General features: G+C 43.8%; 1 protein-coding gene across 1 annotated transcript in view; it reads right to left on the reverse strand.

Annotated features, from left to right (window-relative positions):
• LOC128644614 (non-homologous end joining factor IFFO1-like) overlaps positions 1 to 20,261 on the reverse strand; it is a 97,066-nt gene that overhangs the window by 23,736 nt on the left and 53,069 nt on the right. The window contains exon 3 of the mRNA XM_053697160.1: positions 16,953 to 17,048. Within this exon, the coding sequence (XP_053553135.1) occupies positions 16,953 to 17,048 (96 nt within the window). The remainder of the gene's footprint in view (positions 1 to 16,952; positions 17,049 to 20,261) is intronic.

A 20,261-nucleotide genomic window follows, 5' to 3' on the forward strand; every position in this document is an offset into this window, starting at 1 on the left:
GATATTCTCCTTCCCAACAGGAAGTTGCAAGAGGACACCCACAGCAGAGCTGTCTATATAGCTCCTCCCCTAACTGCCACTCCCAGTCATTCGACCAAAGACAAGCAAGGAAAAAAGGAGAAACTATAGGGTGCAGTGGTGACTGTAGTTTAAAAATAAAAAACACCTGCCTTAAAGTGACAGGGCGGGCCGTGGACTAGATACACCACAAGAGAAAGAAATTTATCAGGTAAGCATAAATTTTGTTTTCTCTTGTAAGGTGTATCCAGTCCACGGGTTCATCCATTACTTGTGGGATACTAATACCAAAGCTTTAGGACACGGATGAAGGGAGGAACAAGGCAGAAACTTAAATGGAAGGCACCACTGCCTGCAAGACCTTTCTCCCAAAAATAGCCCCCGGGGAAGCAAAAGTATCAAATTTGTAGAATTTAGAAAAAGTATGAAGCGAAGACCAAGTATCTTGATAAAGGCAGCTAACACTGCCGAAATGCATAGATTTGCTTACTCCTGTTTCCTGATACTTATTTTTAATATTGTTGCAACTCACAGGTTCATTTCTATCTCTATGATATATATAGAGAGAAGATATATGAATAATTCCTGTGTGTAACATTCCTGACTTTATCTACAGCCACTCATATGCTGAACTACGTCACCGGCACTATAACAGGTTCATTTCTATCTCTTTGAACATACACTGAGATGGATATATGAATAATTCCTGTGTGCCCTCTTGTTCTATCTTGCTCCCATTATAGCTTTACCTGATACAATACTACGGATAACAACAAAGTGCTTAGGAGCTATATTGGAAAAAAGACGGACTTTCTAAAAAAGAACGGATCAACATTTCACACTGTCTTGAGCCGCTGATATAATAAATCCGCTACATAATCTGGAGGACCATCGGACATTTGCAAGTATCGCTACTAACTGCTACATAGTAATCACATACTGACATAATTGTATACTTTCAACTGGGACATTTTTTTCAAACGATTACTGTGTCCAGGTTTGCCACAACGATTGGAGGATTATTACCAGTCAGGTGACGTGACGTCAAACCTCACGGCTCATCACTCACAGTTACTCCTAACGGCTAATAGATTAGACGCATCAACCATACACTGTGCTTGAAAGCCGTTTGGACTCTACCTACTCCTATGGTGATATTATTGGTAAAACATAAGGGTATAAGATTGTTGTGATAATATTTATCTGCCTTAATTGAGTTTATATTTTTTAACATTGTTTATCGGCCTATTGCCCAAAATCAAGCTGATAACTTTTAACATTGTGTCCTATTATATCGGCCGATTCCCCTCCTGTTTCTAGATCTTTTTTAGATCTATTTTCACTAGTATTATCTTTCAGCTAGATTTAGAGTTCTGCGGCCAAAGGGGTGCGTTAGCTACGCATGCTTTTTTCCCCCCGCACCTTTTAAATACCGCTGGTATTTAGAGTTCACAGAAGGGCTGCGTTAGGCTCCAAAAAAGGGAGCGTAGAGCATATTTAATGCAACTTCAACTCTCGATACCAGCGGTGCTTACGGATGCGGCCAGCTTCAAAAATGTGCTCGTGCACGATTCCCCCATAGGAAACAATGGGACAGTTTGAGCTTAAAAAAAACCTAACACCTGCAAAAAAGCTGCGTTCAGCTCCTAACGCAGCCCCATTGTTTCCTATGGGGAAACACTTCCTAAGTCTGCACCTAACACCCTAACATGAACCCCGAGTCAAAACACCCCTAACCTTACACTTATTAACCCCTAATCTGCCGCTCCCACTATCGCTGACCCCTGCATATTATTATTAACCCCTAATCTGCCGCTCCGTACACCGCCGCAACCTATGTTATCCCTATGAACCCCTAATCTGCTGCCCCTAACACCGCCGACCCCTATATTATATTTATTAACCCCTAATCTGCCGTCCCCGCTATCGCTGACCCCTGCATATTATTATTAACCCCTAATCTGCCGCAACCTACGTTATCCCTATGTACCCCTAATCTGCTGCCCCTAACACAGCCGACCCCTATATTATATTTATTAACCCCTAATCTGCCGCCCCCAACGTCGCCTCCACCTACCTACACTTATTAACCCCTAATCTGCCGACCGGACCACACTGCTACTATAATAAATGTATTAACCCCTAAAGCTAAGTCTAACCCTAACACTAACACCCCCCCAACGTAAATATAATTTAAATCTAACAAATTAAATTAACTCTTATTAAATACATTATTCCTATTTAAAGCTAAATACTTACCTGTAAAATAAACCCTAATATAGCTGCAATATAAATTATAATTATATTGTAGCTATTTTAGGATTAATATTTATTTTACAGGCAACTTTGTAATTATTTTAACCAGGTACAATAGCTATTAAATAGTTAATAACTATTTAATAGCTACCTAGTTAAAATAATTACAAAATTACCTGTAAAATAAATCCTAACCTAAGTTACAATTAAACCTAACACTACACTATCAATAAATAAATTAAATAAAATACCTACAATTATCTACAATTAAACCTAACACTACACTATCAATAAATAAATAAAATAAAATACCTACAATTACCTACAATTAAACCTAACACTACACTATCAATAAATTAATTAAATACAATACCTACAAATAAATACAATGAAATAAACTAACTAAAGTACAAAAAATAAAAAAGAACTAAGTTACAAAAAATAAAAAAATATTTACAAACATTAGAAAAATATTACAACAATTTTAAACTAATTACACCTACTCTAAGCCCCCTAATAAAATAACAAAGACCCCTAAAATAAAAAAATGCCCTACCCTATTCTAAAATTAAAAAAGTTCAAAGCTCTTTTACCTTACCAGCCCTGAAAAGGGCCATTTGCGGGGCATGCCCCAAAGAATTCAGCTCTTTTGCCTGTAAAAAAAACATACAATACCCCCCCAACATTACAACCCACCACCCACATACCCCTAATCTAACCCAAACCCCCCTTAAATAAACACTAAGCCCCTGAAGATCTCCCTACCTTGTCTTCACCATACCGGGTCCCGATCTGTCCAGAAGAGCCTCCGAAATCTTCATCCAAGCCCAAGCGGGGGCTGAAGAGTGACGTCCATCCTCCAGCTGAAGTCTGGATCCAAGCGGCAAATGAAGAAGTCCATCTTTGGGAAGAAATCTTCATCCTATCCGGGCAGAAGAGGACATCCGTACCGGCAAACATCTTCATCCAAGCCGCATCTTCTATGTTGTTCCATCGGATGACGAGCAGCTGATCTTGAAGACCTCCGGCGCGGATCCATCCTCTTCGTTCGACGTCCAACTGAACAATGAAGGTTCCTTTAAGGGACGTCATCCAAGATGGCGTCCCTCGAATTCCGATTGGCTGATAGGATTCTATCAGCCAATCGGAATTAAGGTAGGAAAATTCTGATTGGCTGATGGAATCAGCCAATCAGATTCAAGTTCAATCCGATTGGCTGATTGGATCAGCCAATCAGATTGAGCTCGCATTCTATTGGCTGATCGGAACAGCCAATAGAATGCAAGCTCAATCTGATTGGCTGATTGGATCAGCCAATCGGATTGAACTTTAATCTGATTGGCTGATTCCATCAGCCAATCAGAATTTTCCTACCTTAATTCCGATTGGCTGATAGAATCCTATCAGCCAATCGGAATTCGAGGGACGCCATCCTGGATGACGTCCCTTAAAGGAACCTTCATTCTTCAGTTGGACGTCGAACAAAGAGGATGGATCCGCGACGGAGGTCTTCAAGATCAGCCGCTCGTCATCCGATGGAACAACATAGAAGATGCGGCTTGGATGAAGATGTTTGCCGGTACGGATGTCCTCTTCTGCCCGGATAGGATGAAGATTTCTTCCCGAAGATGGACTTCTTCATTTGCCGCTTGGATCCAGACTTCAGCCGGAGGATGGACGTCACTCTTCAGCCCCCGCTTGGGCTTGGATGAAGATTTCGGAGGCTCTTCTGGACAGATCGGGACCCGGTGTGGTGAAGACAAGGTAGGGAGATCTTCAGGGGCTTAGTGTTAGGTTTATTTAAGGGGGGTTTGGGTTAGATTAGGGGTATGTGGGTGGTGGGTTGTAATGTTGGGGGGGGGTATTGTATGTTTTTTTTTACAGGCAAAAGAGCTGAATTCTTTGGGGCATGCCCTGCAAATGGCCCTTTTAAGGGCTGGTAAGGTAAAAGAGCTTTGAACTTTTTTAATTTTAGAATAGGGTAGGGCATTTTTTTATTTTGGGGGTCTTTGTTATTTTATTAGGGGGCTTAGAGTAGGTGTAATTAGTTTAAAATTGTTGTAATATTTTTCTAATGTTTGTAAATATTTTTTTATTTTTTTGTAACTTAGTTCTTTTTTATTTTTTGTACTTTAGTTAGTTTATTTCATTGTATTTTTGTAGGTATTGTATTTAATTAATTTATTGATAGTGTAGTGTTAGGTTTAATTGTAGATAATTGTAGGTATTTTATTTAATTTATTTATTGATAGTGTAGTGTTAGGTTTAATTGTAACTTAGGTTAGGATTTATTTTACAGGTAATTTTGTAATTATTTTAACTAGGTAGCTATTAAATAGTTATTAACTATTTAATAGCTATTGTACCTGGTTAAAATAATTAAAAAGTTGCCTGTAAAATAAATATAAATCCTAAAATAGCTACAATATAATTATAATTTATATTGTAGCTATATTAGGATTTATTTTACAGGTAAGTATTTAGCTTTAAAAAGGAATAATTTATTTAATAAGAGTTAATTTATTTTGTTAGATTTAAATTATATTTAAGTTAGGGGGGTGTTAGTGTTACGGTTAGACTTAGCTTTAGGGGTTAATACATTTATTATAGTAGCGGTGTGGTCCGGTCGGCAGATTAGGGGTTAATAATTGTAGGTAGGTGGAGGCGACGTTGGGGGCGGCAGATTAGGGGTTAATAAATATAATATAGGGGTCGGCTGTGTTAGGGGCAGCAGATTAGGGGTACATAGGTATAATGTAGGTTGCGGCGGTGTACGGAACGGCAGATTAGGGGTTAAAAAATTTTAATAGAGTGGCGGCGATGTGGGGGGACCTTGGTTTAGGGGTACATAGGTAGTTTATGGGTGTTAGTGTACTTTAGAGCACAGTAGTTAAGAGCTTTATAAACCGGCGTTAGCCCAGAAAGCTCTTAACTACTGACTTTTTTCTGCGGCTGGAGTTTTGTCGTTAGATTTCTAACGCTCACTTCAGCCATGACTCTAAATACCGGCGTTAGAAAGATCCCATTGAAAAGATAGGATACGCAAATGGCGTAGGGGGATCTGCGGTATGGAAAAGTCGCGGCTGCAAAGTGAGCGTTAGACCCTTTCCTGACTTACTCCAAATACCAGCGGGCGGTAAAAACCAGCGTTAGGAGCCTCTAACGCTGGTTTTGACGGCTACCGCCAAACTCTAAATCTAGGCCTTTGTTTTTTAAATACAATTTTAATTATGTTTTATTGTTTTTGATGCCGGCATCCTATGTATTTTTTGTATGTGCTATTGTTTAATTGTAAACTACGATATTTTCAAAAGACCGCTATATAAATTCATTATAAAATCTATATATATTTTTTTTTTGCAAGATTGGGTTTCTTGTCATTCCATTCTATATGTATTTTTTTTTTTTTGGTTAGCTCTATTCATGGAGCGCTTTACCCAATAGTCTGTATTTGAGATTTATCAGACCACTTAGGGATTTAAGCATTAACCATTTAATTAGCACTCACACCACCCCTCTCACTTTGGCAAGAGGACACCCACAGCAGAGCTGTCTATATAGCTCCTCCCCTAACTGCCACTCCCAGCCATTCGACCAAAGACAAGCAAGAAAAAAGGAGAAACTATAGGGTGCAGTGGTGACTGTAGTTTAAAAATAAAAAACACCTGCCTTAAAGTGACAGGGCGGGCCGTGGACTGGATACACCACAAGAGAAAGAAATTTATCAGGTAAGCATAAATTTTGTTTTCTCTTGTAAGGTGTATCCAGTCCACGGGTTCATCCATTACTTGTGGGATACCAATACCAAAGCTTTAGGACACGGATGAAGGGAGGAACAAGGCAGAAACTTAAACGGAAGGCACCACTGCCTGCAAGACCTTTCTCCCAAAAATAGCCTCCGGGGAAGCAAAAGTATCAAATTTGTAGAATTTAGAAAAAGTATGAAGTGAAGACCAAGTCGCCGCCTTACAAATCTGGAACATCTGCCAGACGCTTGTGCAGAAGAATAGACAGAGCAGAAATCTGTGCCTTTAAGGAACTAGCTGACAATCCCATCTCCAATCCTTCTTGGAGAAAGGATAATATCCTAGGAATCCTGACTTTACTCCATGAGTAACCCTTGGATTCGCATCAATGAAGATATTTACACCATATCTTATGATAGATTTTCCTGGTGACAGGCTTTCGAGCCTGAATTAAAGCATCAATGACTGACTCAGAGAAACCATGTTTTGATAAAATCAAGCATTCAATCTCCAAGCAGTCAGCCGCAGAGAAATTAGATTTGGATGTTTGAATGGACCTTGGAGTAGAAGGTCCTGCCTCAGCGGCAAAGTCCATGGTCGAAGGGATGACATGTCCATCAGATCTGCATACCAAGTCCTGCGTGGCCATGCAGGTGCTATCAAAATCACCAAAGCTCTCTCCTGCTTGATCTTGACAATCAGACGAGGGAGGAGAGGAAATGCTGGGAACACATAAGCCAGGCTGAAGGACCAGGGCACTGCTAGAGCATCTATCAGCGCTGCCTGGGGATCCCTTGACCTGGACCCGTAACAAGGAAGCTTGGCGTACTGACGAGACGCCATCAGATCCAGTTCTGGTTTGCGCCATAGTTGAATCAGCTGGGCAAATATACCTCCGGACGGAGCTCCCACTCCCCCGGATGAAAAATCTGCCGACTTATAAAATCCGCCTCCCAGTTCTCTACTCCTGGGATATGGATAGCTGAGAGATGGCAAGAGTGAATCTCTGCCCATAGAATTATCTTTGAAACCTCCAACATTGCCAGGGGGCTTCTTGTTCCCCCCTGATGGTTGATATAGGCTACAGTCATGATATTGTCCGACTGAAATCTGATGAACCTGACTGCAGCTAGTTGAGGCCAAGCCTGAAGAGCATTGAATATCGCTCTCAGTTCCAGAATGTTTATCGGAAGGAGGGCTTCCTCCTGAGTCCACGAACCCTGAGCCTTCAGGGAGTTCCAGACTGTGCCCCAGCCCAGAAGGCTGGCATCTGTCGTCACTATAGTCCACTCTGGCCTGCGGAAACTCATTCCCCTGGACAGATGGACCCGAGATAACCACCATAGAAGAGAATCCCTGGTTTCTTGATCCAGATTTAGCAGAGGGGACAAATCTGTGTAGTCCCCATTCCACTGATTGAGCATGCAAAGTTGCAGTGGTCTGAGATGTAGGCGGGCAAACGGAACTATGTCCATTGCCGCTACCATTAGGCCGATTACTTCCATACACTGAGCCACTGACGGCCGAGAAGTGGAATAAAGAGCACGGCAGGAAGTTAGAAGCTTTGAAAACCTGACCTCTGTCAGAAAATTTTTCATTTCTACTGAATCTATCAGTGTTCCTAGGAAGGAAACTCTTTTGAGAGGGGAGAGAGAACTCTTTTCTTCGTTCACCTTCCACCCGTGAGACCTCAGAAAGGCCAGAACAATGTCCGTATGGGACTTGGCGATTTGAAAAGTTGACACCTGTATCAGAATGTCGTCTAGGTAAGGAGCCACTGCTATGCCCGTGGCCTTAGAACCGCCAGTAGGGACCCTAGAACCTTCGTAAAGATTCTTGGTGCCGTGGCTAACCCGAAGGGAAGAGCCACCAACTGGTAATGCCTGTCTAAGAAGGCGAACCTGAGGAACTGATGATGATTTCTATGAATCGGAATGTGGAGATAAGCATCCTTTAAGTCCACAGTAGTTATATATTGACCCTCCTGGATCATAGGGAGGATGGTTTGGATAGTCTCCATCTTGAAGGATGGGACCCTAAGAAATTTGTTTAGGATTTTGAGATCCAAGATTGGTCTGAAAGTTCCCTCTTTTTTGGGAACTATAAACAGATTTGAATAGAAGCCCTGCCCCTCTTCCTCCCTTGGAACTGGGTGGATCACTCCCATAACCAGTAGGTCTTGAACACAACGTAAGAATGCCTCTCTCTTTATCTGGTTTACAGATAATTGTGAGAGATTAAATCTCCCCTTTGGAGATGAAGCTTTGAAGTCCAGAAGATATCCCTGGGAAACAATCTCTAATGCCCAGGGATCCTGGACGTCTCTTGCCTAAGCCTGGGCGAAGAGAGAAAGTCTGCCCCCTACTAGATCCGGTCCCGGATCGGGGGCTACTCCTTCATGCTGTCTTAGAGGCGGGAGCAGGTTTTTTGGCCTGCTTCCCCTTGTTCCAAGCCTGGTTCGGTCTCCAGACTGGTTTGGACTGGGTGAAATTTCCCTCTTGTTTTGCATTAGCGGAAACTGAAGCTGCGCCACTTTTGAAGTTTTGAAATGAACGAAAATTATTCTGTTTGGTCCTTAATTTATTGGACCTATCCTGAGGAAGGGTGTGACCTTTTCCTCCAGTAATATCAGAAATGATCTCCTTCAGGCCCGGCCCGAAAAGGGTCTGTCCTTTGAAGGGGATGTTAAGAAGCTTAGACTTTGAAGTAACATCTGCTGACAAGGACTTAAGCCATAGCGCCCTGCGCGCCAGAATGGCAAAACCTGAATTCTTAGCCGTTAGTTTGGTTAGATGAAAAATGGCATCAGAAATAAAGGAATTAGCTAACTTGACAGCTTTAATCCTGTCTAAAATATCATCTAACGGGGTCTCCACCTGTAGAGCCTCCTCAAGAGACTCAAACAAAAAAGCCGCTGCAGCAGTAACTGGGGCAATGCATGCAAGAGGCTGGAGAATAAAACCTTGATGGATAAAAATTTTCTTAAGGAGACCCTCCAATTTTTTATCCATAGGATCTAAGAAAGCACAACTGTCCTCGACGGGGATAGTTGTACGCTTAGCTAGGGTAGAAACAGCACCCTCCACCTTAGGGACTGTCTGCCACGAGTCCCGTATAGCGACATCTATGGGAAACATCTTTTTAAAAGCAGGAGGGGGAGAGAACGGAACACATGGTCTATCCCATTCCTTAGTAATAACTTTCGAAAACCTCTTAGGGACTGGAAAGACATCAGTGTAAAAAGGCACTGCAAAGTATTTGTCCCTGAATCTTAAATCTCACCCTCAGATAGCAACTCCCTTGCCACAGCTTCGGAGCATTGTGCCCAGAGCTGTCTTGCTTTCCCTGTAACCCTGGCAGTTTGGACAATACCTCTGTGAGGGTATTAGTCATAACTGCCGCCATGTCTTGTAAGGTAAACGCATTGGACGCGCTAGATGTACTTGGCGTCACTTGAGCGGGAGTTATAGGTTCTCACACGTGGGGAGAGCTAGATGGCATAACCTCCCTTTTGTCAGTCTGAGAAACCTCTGGTGATAAATCTTTAAATGCCATAATATGGTCTTTATAATTTATAGAAATTTCAGTACATTTGGTACACATTCTAAGAGGGGGTTCCACAATGGCTTCTGAACATATTGAACAAGGAGTTTCATCTATGTCAGACATGTTTAACAGACTAGTAATGAGACCAGCAAGCTTGGAAAACACTTTAATAAATGTGAAACAGCAATTAAACAAAAACGGTACTGTGCCTTTAAGAGAAAAAAAACTATCACATAAACTGCAAAACAGTGTTAAAAAGTAGTAAACTCTTTGAAATTTTTACAGTGTGTATAAGGGACTAAAGCAGCATTGCACCCACTTGCAAATGGATGATTAACCCTTTAGGCCCCAAACCGGATTTGAAAAACGTTAAAAAACGTTAATAAACAGTTAAACACCTTGCCACAGCTCTGCTGTGGCTCCTACCTGCCCTCAAATACGATTTAGGGAAGAAATAAGCCCTCTATAGTGGTCCTCAGATGCTAGAGGACTCCTTTAGGGAAGCTGGATGTCTCAGTCTGAATAAGAACTGCGCATCTAGAGCGCAAAAATAGGCCCCTCCCACCATGCACTCGATGTCAGAGGGCTTTAAGAAAATACTCCTAGGAGTATCTGACTAGCCATGTGGAAACGAGGCCCCAAAAAACGATTTATCACCCTCAGAGAAAAAACGTTCTTTCTATATAACATGTAAACGTTTTGTCACTAAGAAATATGAGTATTAACATGAATATTACCCTTTTTTGTAAGCATGATCCCAGTCGTTGTTAAATCACTGCATCAGGCTAACCTCAATTATACAAGGCTCTGTCAGCATTTTCTAGATCTTATCATCTCTCTAGAAATAAATATACTGAACATACCTCAAAGCAGGTAAACTGCAAACCATTCCCCCAACTGAAGTCTTTCCCATACTCTTCAGTTATGTGTGAGAACAGCAATGGACCTTAGTTACAAACTGCTAAGATCTTCAACCTCCAGGCAGATTCTTCTTCTAATTTCTGTCTGCGAGTAAAACAGTACGACGCCAGTACCGTTTAAAAATAACAAACTCTTGATTGAAGGTAAAAACCACACTAAGTCACCACATATCTCTTGATACTTCCTATCTTGTCGAGAGTTGCAAGAGAATGACTGGGAGTGGCAGTTAGGGGAGGAGCTATATAGACAGCTCTGCTGTGGGTGTCCTCTTGCAACTTCCTGTTGGGAAGGAGAATATCCCACAAGTAATGGATGAACCCGTGGACTGGATAAACCTTACAAGAGAAATAACTTTTTTAAAATTTAAATTCAAATTATCCAATAGAAAAGGATAATTAGAATTTAAATGATGGGCCCCGCCGGTGATGAAGATTGTGGAGCCGAGGCGGCAGAAGAGGCCCGCCAAAGTTTGCCGCCGTGAAGATGGGCCCCCAACGCCTGGACCCATGGATGAAGATGGACCTGCGAGAGATCAAGAGGAGCCGGAGTCCTCATCACCTGTGAGTAACACTTTTGGGGTTAGGGTGTTTTTTTGTGTGGGTTTTTTATTTTTTAGACTAGGCTTTGTTTTTTTTGTAATCTAGGTTTTCTACGTTAGTGATTTTTTTTTGGGGGGGTGAAGGGTTCCTTTAATGTAATGTAATTTGTAACTATTTTATTTGCAAAAAGAGCTGTGATCGCTTTAGGGCAATACCCTACAAAAGTCCCTTTTAAGGGCTATTGCAATTTTTTTAGTGTTAGGGTTTAGGTTTTATTTTATTTTGGGGTGACTTTTTTATTTAATGGGGCAATTAGTTTAGTGTTAGGTATAATTTATTTTAGTTTGGATAATTTATATATTATTTTCTGTAGCTTAGATTTTTTTTAATTTTATTTAACAATGTTTTTTTTGTGTAACTTAGTGGGGTTAGTTTAGAGTGGGGTTAGGTGTTAGAGTAGGGTTAGATTTCATTTGGTTTTTTTTCAGTTTAGGGTTTAGTCATTTTTTAACTTAGATTTTTTAAACAAACTTTAAATTAATTATTTTTTAATTAGATTTTTTAAGTTAGATTTTTAGTAGGGGCAAAGGGGTTAATAGTTAGGTCATTGCGATGTGTTAATGGTGGTGTAGGGGGTAAATAGTTAAGTAATTGCAGTGGGTATGTGGCAGCATAGGCGGTTAACAGATAGAACTTGCAGTGGGTATGTGGTGGCATAGGGGGTTGTTACGGGACCCCCAAGCATAAAAGGGTTAAACCGCCGTTTAGTAGATCTTCTCTTACAGAGACACAGGCAGCTACCGCAGAACACCAAACTCCTGAACCGGAACCTCACTAATAGCTGCTAGCAGCTGAACAGGGAAAGCACCCCAGTGGCTTACACTTCTGGCAATCAGTCTCTAACAGCATACAGTAAATCCCCCCAAGAACGAGACCAAGCTCCGTCTTGAGGGTAAAACAGGAAAAATCTCTTTTATTGAGAGCTACATGCCCGGTATTTATGCAGGTCTCCCAACTGGTGGACACTCCTCTAGGGGACCGGAATCTGTTGGCGCTCTACAAATAACCGATAATAAATAAATAAATAGGGGACCAGATGGGAGATTGGGACGAGTATAATACATTAGCCAATCACAGTGACTCGGGCATAAACGCTCCCCTTGGTACCAGTAAACCCCTCCTCTCTATCATGGGGATAATTGGGAAGAAATCCAATTACCTCCATGGATAGAGGGAAGACGCCCTTTTACAGGATACAATAAAAATACATTACGTAACCAAATAAACAATCAAACACAAGAAAACAATGGATCCCTTCCTGGCACCTAGCAGTCTGGACTCTGGAGGTGATTAAACAAGGTGAAAGCGTATCACCTAAACCTAATTACCAAACAAGGTCTCCAGTACTCCAATATAAAAGGCAATTTTATTAATGAAAGCAATGTTTCGGGGTCACAGCCCCTTATTCATGCTTAAACCTAATTACGGTAAACAATAGCTGATGCCAGGAAACCTGTCTCAGAAAATACAGTTTCTCAAAACTGAACAAGGGGAGAGTTAACCCCTTCAGTACTGTTGGATTCACACCCTGTACCTATAATGGGCACAGGGTGACTTAAAGGGCCACTGTAAGTAAATATTTTCTATGCCTGTTACTAACTAACTAACCCAAATACGCTTTTTATCAAAAGCATTTCATTAACATATCTCTACCGTATATCAGAAATCTTGTCTGCAAATGTAATTGTTTTCCAAACCCACTCCGTGGGTATCCTTTGCTCTGTACCAATCCGCTTACAAAATGGCGCTTTAAACACAAAGTTATTGGTTTAAGTATTTTGAACACGCAGTGCTGAAAATAGTGGGCAGGATAACGTGACATCATCGGCGAATAAAAGATACTTTTAGAACGTTATGAAACTTCGTTTTGGAGAAAATATAGGTCAGTAGGTTTTAATTAATGTTTATTAACTTTAATATGTTAGTTGTTTAGCTTAAAAATTATAACAGAAAGTAATCCTTTAAACATAATGCCCGAATCCATAATCCATAGGGAGGATGACAGTTTCAGTGGTGTTCGGGAGATTAGAAAAACAAATACGAACGGGGAAGTACGGACAGGAAATCATACGAATCCACACAAATTAATCAGGAGAGCCACATAGTTCCAGGACAGAGGGGTCTGTCATACGGCTCCCTCCTTGTGGGACACTCCGGCAGACCCGGCTTGACCCTTTGTAGGGGAAAATCAAGCGTTTCAACATGGGGCCATAGTCTAAAGGCAGCAGGCGGGCAACCAGGCTCCTCCAATGCACCGTGGCGAGATTGGTCTCGTCACAGGAGTTAATAGATAGAACTTGCAGTGAATATTAGGTAGCATAGGGGGTTAATAGTGTTAGTGTGAGATTGTGGGGTACTTCGGTTTAGGGGTATTAGAAGTAGCAATAAGGTAGACGGCAGTGATATTACAGAGATCATTTACTATACATAGCCAATATGGTCAACGATTTTGGGTGTTGCTTAAGCATGTATTGTAAACACCTTTCAGCGATGCGGCTATGTCGAGAGCTTGGAATATTCCCGACAAGCTTGCTCGACATAGCAGTGGATCGCTTGGAATATCTTGCCGCCTCTTAGCACTTTAGATCATTGGGGCCACTGTTCTTTTCCAACACCCTCACCTTTATCTCACACCCTCACTTTCATCTCACAATGTCCTTTCTCAATCCCAGACCTTTATCGCACACTGTCCTCTCCCACAACCTCACCATCTCACAATGTCCTCTCTCAATCCTAGACCTTCATCGCACACTATCCTCTCCCACAACCTCACCATCTCACAATGTTCTCTCTCAATCCCAGACCTTCATCGCACACTGTCCTCTCCCACACCCACACCTTCATCTTACACTGTCCTCTCCCAATTCCAAACCTTCATCTCACAATGTTCTCTCTCAATCCCAGACCATCACACACTGTTCTCTCCTCCCATACCCTCACCCTTATCTTCATCTCACAATGTCCTCTCTCAATCCCAGACCTTCATCTCACACTGCCCTCTCCCACACCATCACCTTCATCTCACACTGTCCTCTCCCAATCCCAAACCTTCATTTCAAACAGTCTTCTGCCAATCCCAAACCTTTATCTCACACTGTCCTCTCCCAATCCCACACCTTCACTCACACTGTCCTCTCCCAATCCCAAACCTTCATCTCACACTGTCCTCTCCCAATCCCAGACCTTCATCGCACACTGTCCTCTCCCAATCCTAGACCTTCATCTCACACAGTCCTCTCCCAATCCCAGACCTTCTTCTCACACAGTCCTCTCCCAATCCTAGACCTTCTTCTCCCACTGTCCTCTCCCAATCCCAAACCTTCATCTCACACTGTCCTCTCCCAATCCCAAACCTTCATCTCACACTGTCCTCTCCCAATCCAAAACATTCATCTCACACTGTCCTCTCCCAATCCCAGACCTTCATTGCACTGTCCTCTCCCACTCCCATACCTTCTCACACTGTCCTCTCCCACTCCCAAACCTTCTTCTCACACTGTCCTCTCCCAATCCCAAACCTTCATCTCACACTGTCCTCTCCCAGTCCCAAACCTTCATCTCACACTGTCCTCTCCCAATCCCAGAACTTCATCTCACACTGTCCTCTCTCAATCCCAGACCTTCACCTCACACTGTCCTCTCCCAGTCCCAAACCTTCATCTCACACTGTCCTCTCCCAGTCCCAAACCTTCATCTCACACTGTCCTCTCCCAGTCCCAAACCTTCATCTCACACTGTCCTCTCCTACACTCAGACCTTCATCTCACACTGTCCTCTCTCAATCCCAGACCTTCATCTCACACTGTCCTCTCTCAATCCCAGACCTTCATCTCAGTGTCCACTCCCAATTACAGACCTTCTTGTTACACGGTCCTCTCCCAATCCCAAACATTCATCTCAGTGTCCACTCCCAATCACAGACCTTCACCTTACACTGTCCTCTCCTACACTCAGACCTTCATCTCACACTTTCCTCTCCTACACTCAGACCTTCACCTTACACTGTCCTCTCCTACACTCAGACCTTCACCTTACACTGTCCTCTCCTACACTCAGACCTTCATCTCACACTTTCCTCTCCTACACTCAGACCTTCATCTCACACTTTCCTCTCCTACACTCAGACCTTCATCTCACACTGTCCTCTCCCAATCCCAGACCTTCATTGCACTGTCCTCTCCCACTCCCATACCTTCTCACACTGTCCTCTCCCACTCCCAAACCTTCTTCTCACACTGTCCTCTCCCAATCCCAAACCTTCATCTCACACTGTCCTCTCCCAGTCCCAAACCTTCATCTCACACTATCCTCTCCCAATCCCAGAACTTCATCTCACACTGTCCTCTCTCAATCCCAGACCTTCACCTCACACTGTCCTCTCCCAGTCCCAAACCTTCATCTCACACTGTCCTCTCCCAGTCCCAAACCTTCATCTCACACTGTCCTCTCCCAGTCCCAAACCTTCATCTCACACTGTCCTCTCCTACACTCAGACCTTCATCTCACACTGTCTTCTCTCAATCCCAGACCTTCATCTCACACTGTCCTCTCTCAATCCCAGACCTTCATCTCAGTGTCCACTCCCAATTACAGACCTTCTTGTTACACGGTCCTCTCCCAATCCCAAACATTCATCTCAGTGTCCACTCCCAATCACAGACCTTCACCTTACACTGTCCTCTCCTACACTCAGACCTTCATCTCACACTTTACTCTCCTACACTCAGACCTTCACCTTACACTGTCCTCTCCTACACTCAGACCTTCACCTTACACTGTCCTCTCCTACACTCAGACCTTCATCTCACACTTTCCTCTCCTACACTCAGACCTTCACCTTACACTGTCCTCTCCTACACTCAGACCTTCATCTCACACTGTCCTCTCCTACACTCAGACCTTCACCTTACACTGTCCTCTCCAACACTCAGACCTTCATCTCACACTTTCCTCTCCTACACTCAGACCTTCATCTCAGTGTCCACTCCCAATTACAGACCTTCACCTTACACTGTCCTCTCCTACACTCAGATCTTCATCTCACACTTTCCTCTCCTACACTCAGACCTTCACCTTACACTGTCTTCTCCTACACTCAGATCTTCATCTCACACTGTCCTCTCCTACACTCAGATCATCTCACACTTTGCTCTCCTACACTCAGACCTTCATCTCACACTTTCCTCTCCTACACTCAGACCTTCACCTTACACTGTCCTCTCCTACACTCAGACCTTCATCTCACACTGTCCGCTCCTACACTCAGACCTTCACCTTACACTGTCCTCTCCTACACTCAGACCTTCACCTTACACTGTCCTCTCCTACACTCAGACCTGCATCTCATACTGTCCTCTCCTACACTCAGACCTTCACCTTACACTGTCCTCTCCTACACTCAGACCTTCACCTTACACTGTCCTCTCCTACACTTAGACCTTCATCTCACATTTCTCTTTCTCTTCCCATCTTTTCTGTGGCCTCTCCATCTGCCCACTATCCCTTCCCTCTCGCCTGTCATGTTCTACCTCCTTCTCTTGACAACTTCTTATTTCACCTGCATTTTTGCAGCCTCCTCATTTCATAGTTATTACTAAAGATAATATTGTTTTTATTTTAGTAAGCATATGAATCTAGATAATTCATTAAAATATATTGTTGATTTTTTACATATTGTCCTTACTTGCAAAGCAGCACGTTTTTCATTTGTGTCACTTTTACATGTGAAACCATAACCTTACACACCATGCTCCTCACATCTCTATCTCTACCCCTCTTCTCTCTATACATCGATCTTGCTGCCCACCTTGGCACCATTCTCCTTTGTATCTTTATTCCTGTGCCCACCTCAGATGACAAATCTTACCTCAATCTGGTCAATGGTGTCCTGATATTCTCTCTCTCGGTTTTTGAAAAGAGATTCGGTGTCTTTTATCACTTCCTCGAGACTGTCCTCCTGAGCCTGAGACACGTGCAGAAAAACACAAAGGGGCAGGGTGAGAAAAAGACCGAGATGGGCAGAGTGAGACAGACACACAGATGGGCAGAGTGAGACAGAGAGACAGATGGGCAGAGTGAGACAGACACACAGATGGGCAGAGTGAGACAGAGAGACAGATGGGCAGAGTGAGACAGACACACAGATGGGCAGAGTAAGATAGAGAGACAGATGGGCAGAGTGAGACAGACACACAGATGGGCAGAGTGAGACAGAGAGACAGATGGGCAGAGTGAGACAGATACACAGATGGGCAGAGTGAGACAGAGAGACAGATGGGCAGAGTGAGACAGACACACAGATGGGCAGAGTAAGATAGAGAGACAGATGGGCAGAGTGAGACAGACACACAGATGGGCAGAGTGAGACAGAGAGACAGATGGGCAGAGTGAGACAGACACACAGATGGGCAGAGTGAGACAGAGAGACAGATGGGCAGAGTGAGACAGACACACAGTTGGGCAGAGTAAGATAGAGAGACAGATAGGAAGGGTGAGACAGACACACAGTTGGGCAGAGTAAGATAGAGAGACAGATAGGCAGGGTGAGACAGACACACAGATGGGCAGAGTGAGACAGACACACAGTTGGGCAGAGTAAGATAGAGAGACAGATAGGCAGGGTGAGACAGACACACAGTTGGGCAGAGTAAGATAGAAAGACAGATAGGCAGGGTGAGACAGACACACAGTTGGGCAGAGTAAGATAGAGAGACAGATAGGCAGGGTGAGACAGACACAAAGATGGGCAGAGTGAGACAGAGAGAGAGATGGGCAGAGTGAGACAGACACACAGATGGGCAGAGTGAGACAGAGAGACAGATGGGCAGAGTGAGACAGACACACAGATGGGCAGAGTAAGATAGAGAGACAGATGGGCAGAGTGAGACAGACACACAGATGGGCAGAGTGAGACAGAGAGACAGATGGGCAGAGTGAGACAGACACACAGTTGGGCAGAGTAAGATAGAGAGACAGATAGGCAGGGTGAGACAAAGACACAGACTGACAGGGTGAGACAGAAATGCAGACTGACAGGGTGAGAGAGAAATGCAGACTGACAGGGTGAGACAGAAATGCAGACTGACAGGGTGAGACAGAGAGACAGACTGAAAGGGTGAGACAGAGACATAGACTGACAGGGTGAGACAGAGACACAGTTGGGCAGAGTAAGATAGAGAGACAGATGGGCAGGGTGAGACAAAGACACAGACTGACAGGGTGAGACAGAGACACAGACTGACAGGGTGAGACAGAGACACAGATTGAAAGGGTGAGACAGAGACTGAAAGGGTGAGACAGAGACAGAGACTGAAAGGGTGAGACAGAGACTGAAAGGGTGAGACAGAGACACAGACTGACAGGGTGAGACAGAGACACAGACTGACAGGGTGAGACAGAGACACAGACTGAAAGGGTGAGACAGAGACACAGACTGACAGGGTGAGACAGAGACACAGACTGAAAGGGTGAGACAGAGACACAGACTGAAAGGGTGAGACAGAGACTGAAAGGGTGAGACAGAGACTGAAAGGGTGAGACAGAGACAGAGACTGAAAGGGTGAGACAGAGACACAGACTGAAAGGGTGAGACAGAGACATAGACTGACAGGGTGAGACAGAGACACAGACTGACAGGGTGAGACAGAGACACAGACTGAAAGGGTGAGACAGAAATGCAGACTGACAGGGTGAGACAGAGACACAGACTGACAGGGTGAGACAAAGACACAGACTGACAGGGTGAGACAAAGACACAGACTGACACGGTGAGACAGAGACACAGACTGACAGGGTGAGACAGAGACACAGACTGACAGGGTGAGACAGAGACACAGACTGACAGGGTGAGACAGAGACACAGACTGACAGAGTGAGACAGAGACACAGACTGACAGGGTGAGACAGAGACACAGACTGAAAGGGTGAGACAGAAATGCACACTGACAGGGTGAGACAAAGACACAGACTTACAGGGTGAGACAGAAATGCAGACTGACAGGGTGAGACAAAGACACAGACTGACAGGGTGAGACAGAAATGCAGACTGACAGGGTGAGACAGAGACACAGACTGACAGGGTGAGACAGAGACAGAGACTGACAGGGTGAGACAGAGACACAGACTGACAGGGTGAGACAGAGACAGAGACTGACAGGGTGAGACAGAAATGCAGACTGACAGGGTGAGACAAAGACACAGACTGACAGGGTGAGACAGAGACACAGATTGAAAGGGTGAGACAGAGACTGACAGGGTGAGACAGAGACACAGACTGACAGGGTGAGACAAAGACACAGACTGACAGGGTGAGACAGAGACAGAGACTGACAGGGTGAGACAGAGACACAGACTGACAGGGTGAGAAAGAGACACAGACTGACAGGGTGAGACAAAGACACAGACTGACAGGGTGAGGCAGAGATACAGACTGACAGGGTGAGACAAAGACACAGACTGACAGGGTGAGACAAAGACACATACTGACAGGGTGAGACAGAGACACAGACTGACAGGGTGAGACAGAAATGCAGACTGACAGGGTGAGACAGAGACACAGACTGACAGGGTGAGACAGAGACACAGACTGACAGGGTGAGACAGAGACACAGACTGACAGGGTGAGACAGAGACACAGACTGACAGGGTGAGACAAAGACACAGACTGAAAGGGTGAGACAGAAATGCAGACTGACAGGGTGAGACAGAGACACAGACTGACAGGGTGAGACAGAGACACAGACTGACAGGGTGAGACAGAGACACAGACTGACAGGGTGAGACAAAGACACAGACTGACAGGGTGAGACAGAGACACAGACTGACAGGGTGAGACAGAGACACAGGTCAGTAACTAGTATATAACATTAGTGTAAGACAGAGGTAAGTCATAGACAAGCAGGTCAGTAACTAGTATATAACAGTAGTGTAAGGTAGAGGTAAGTCATAAACAAGCAGGTCAGTAACTATTATATAACTAGTGTAAGACAGAGGTAAGTCATAGACAAGCAGGTCAGTAACTAGTATAAAACAGTAGTGTAAGGTAGAGGTAAGTCATAGACAAGCAGGTCAGTAACTAGTATATAACAGTAGTGTAAGGTAGAGGTAAGTCATAGACAAGCAGGTCAGTAACTAGTATATAACAGTAGTGTAAAACAGAGGTAAGTCATAGACAAGC

The sequence above is a fragment of the Bombina bombina genome, unplaced genomic scaffold (assembly GCF_027579735.1).
Source record: "Bombina bombina isolate aBomBom1 unplaced genomic scaffold, aBomBom1.pri scaffold_821, whole genome shotgun sequence".
In the NCBI taxonomy this organism is placed as follows: domain Eukaryota; kingdom Metazoa; phylum Chordata; class Amphibia; order Anura; family Bombinatoridae; genus Bombina; species Bombina bombina.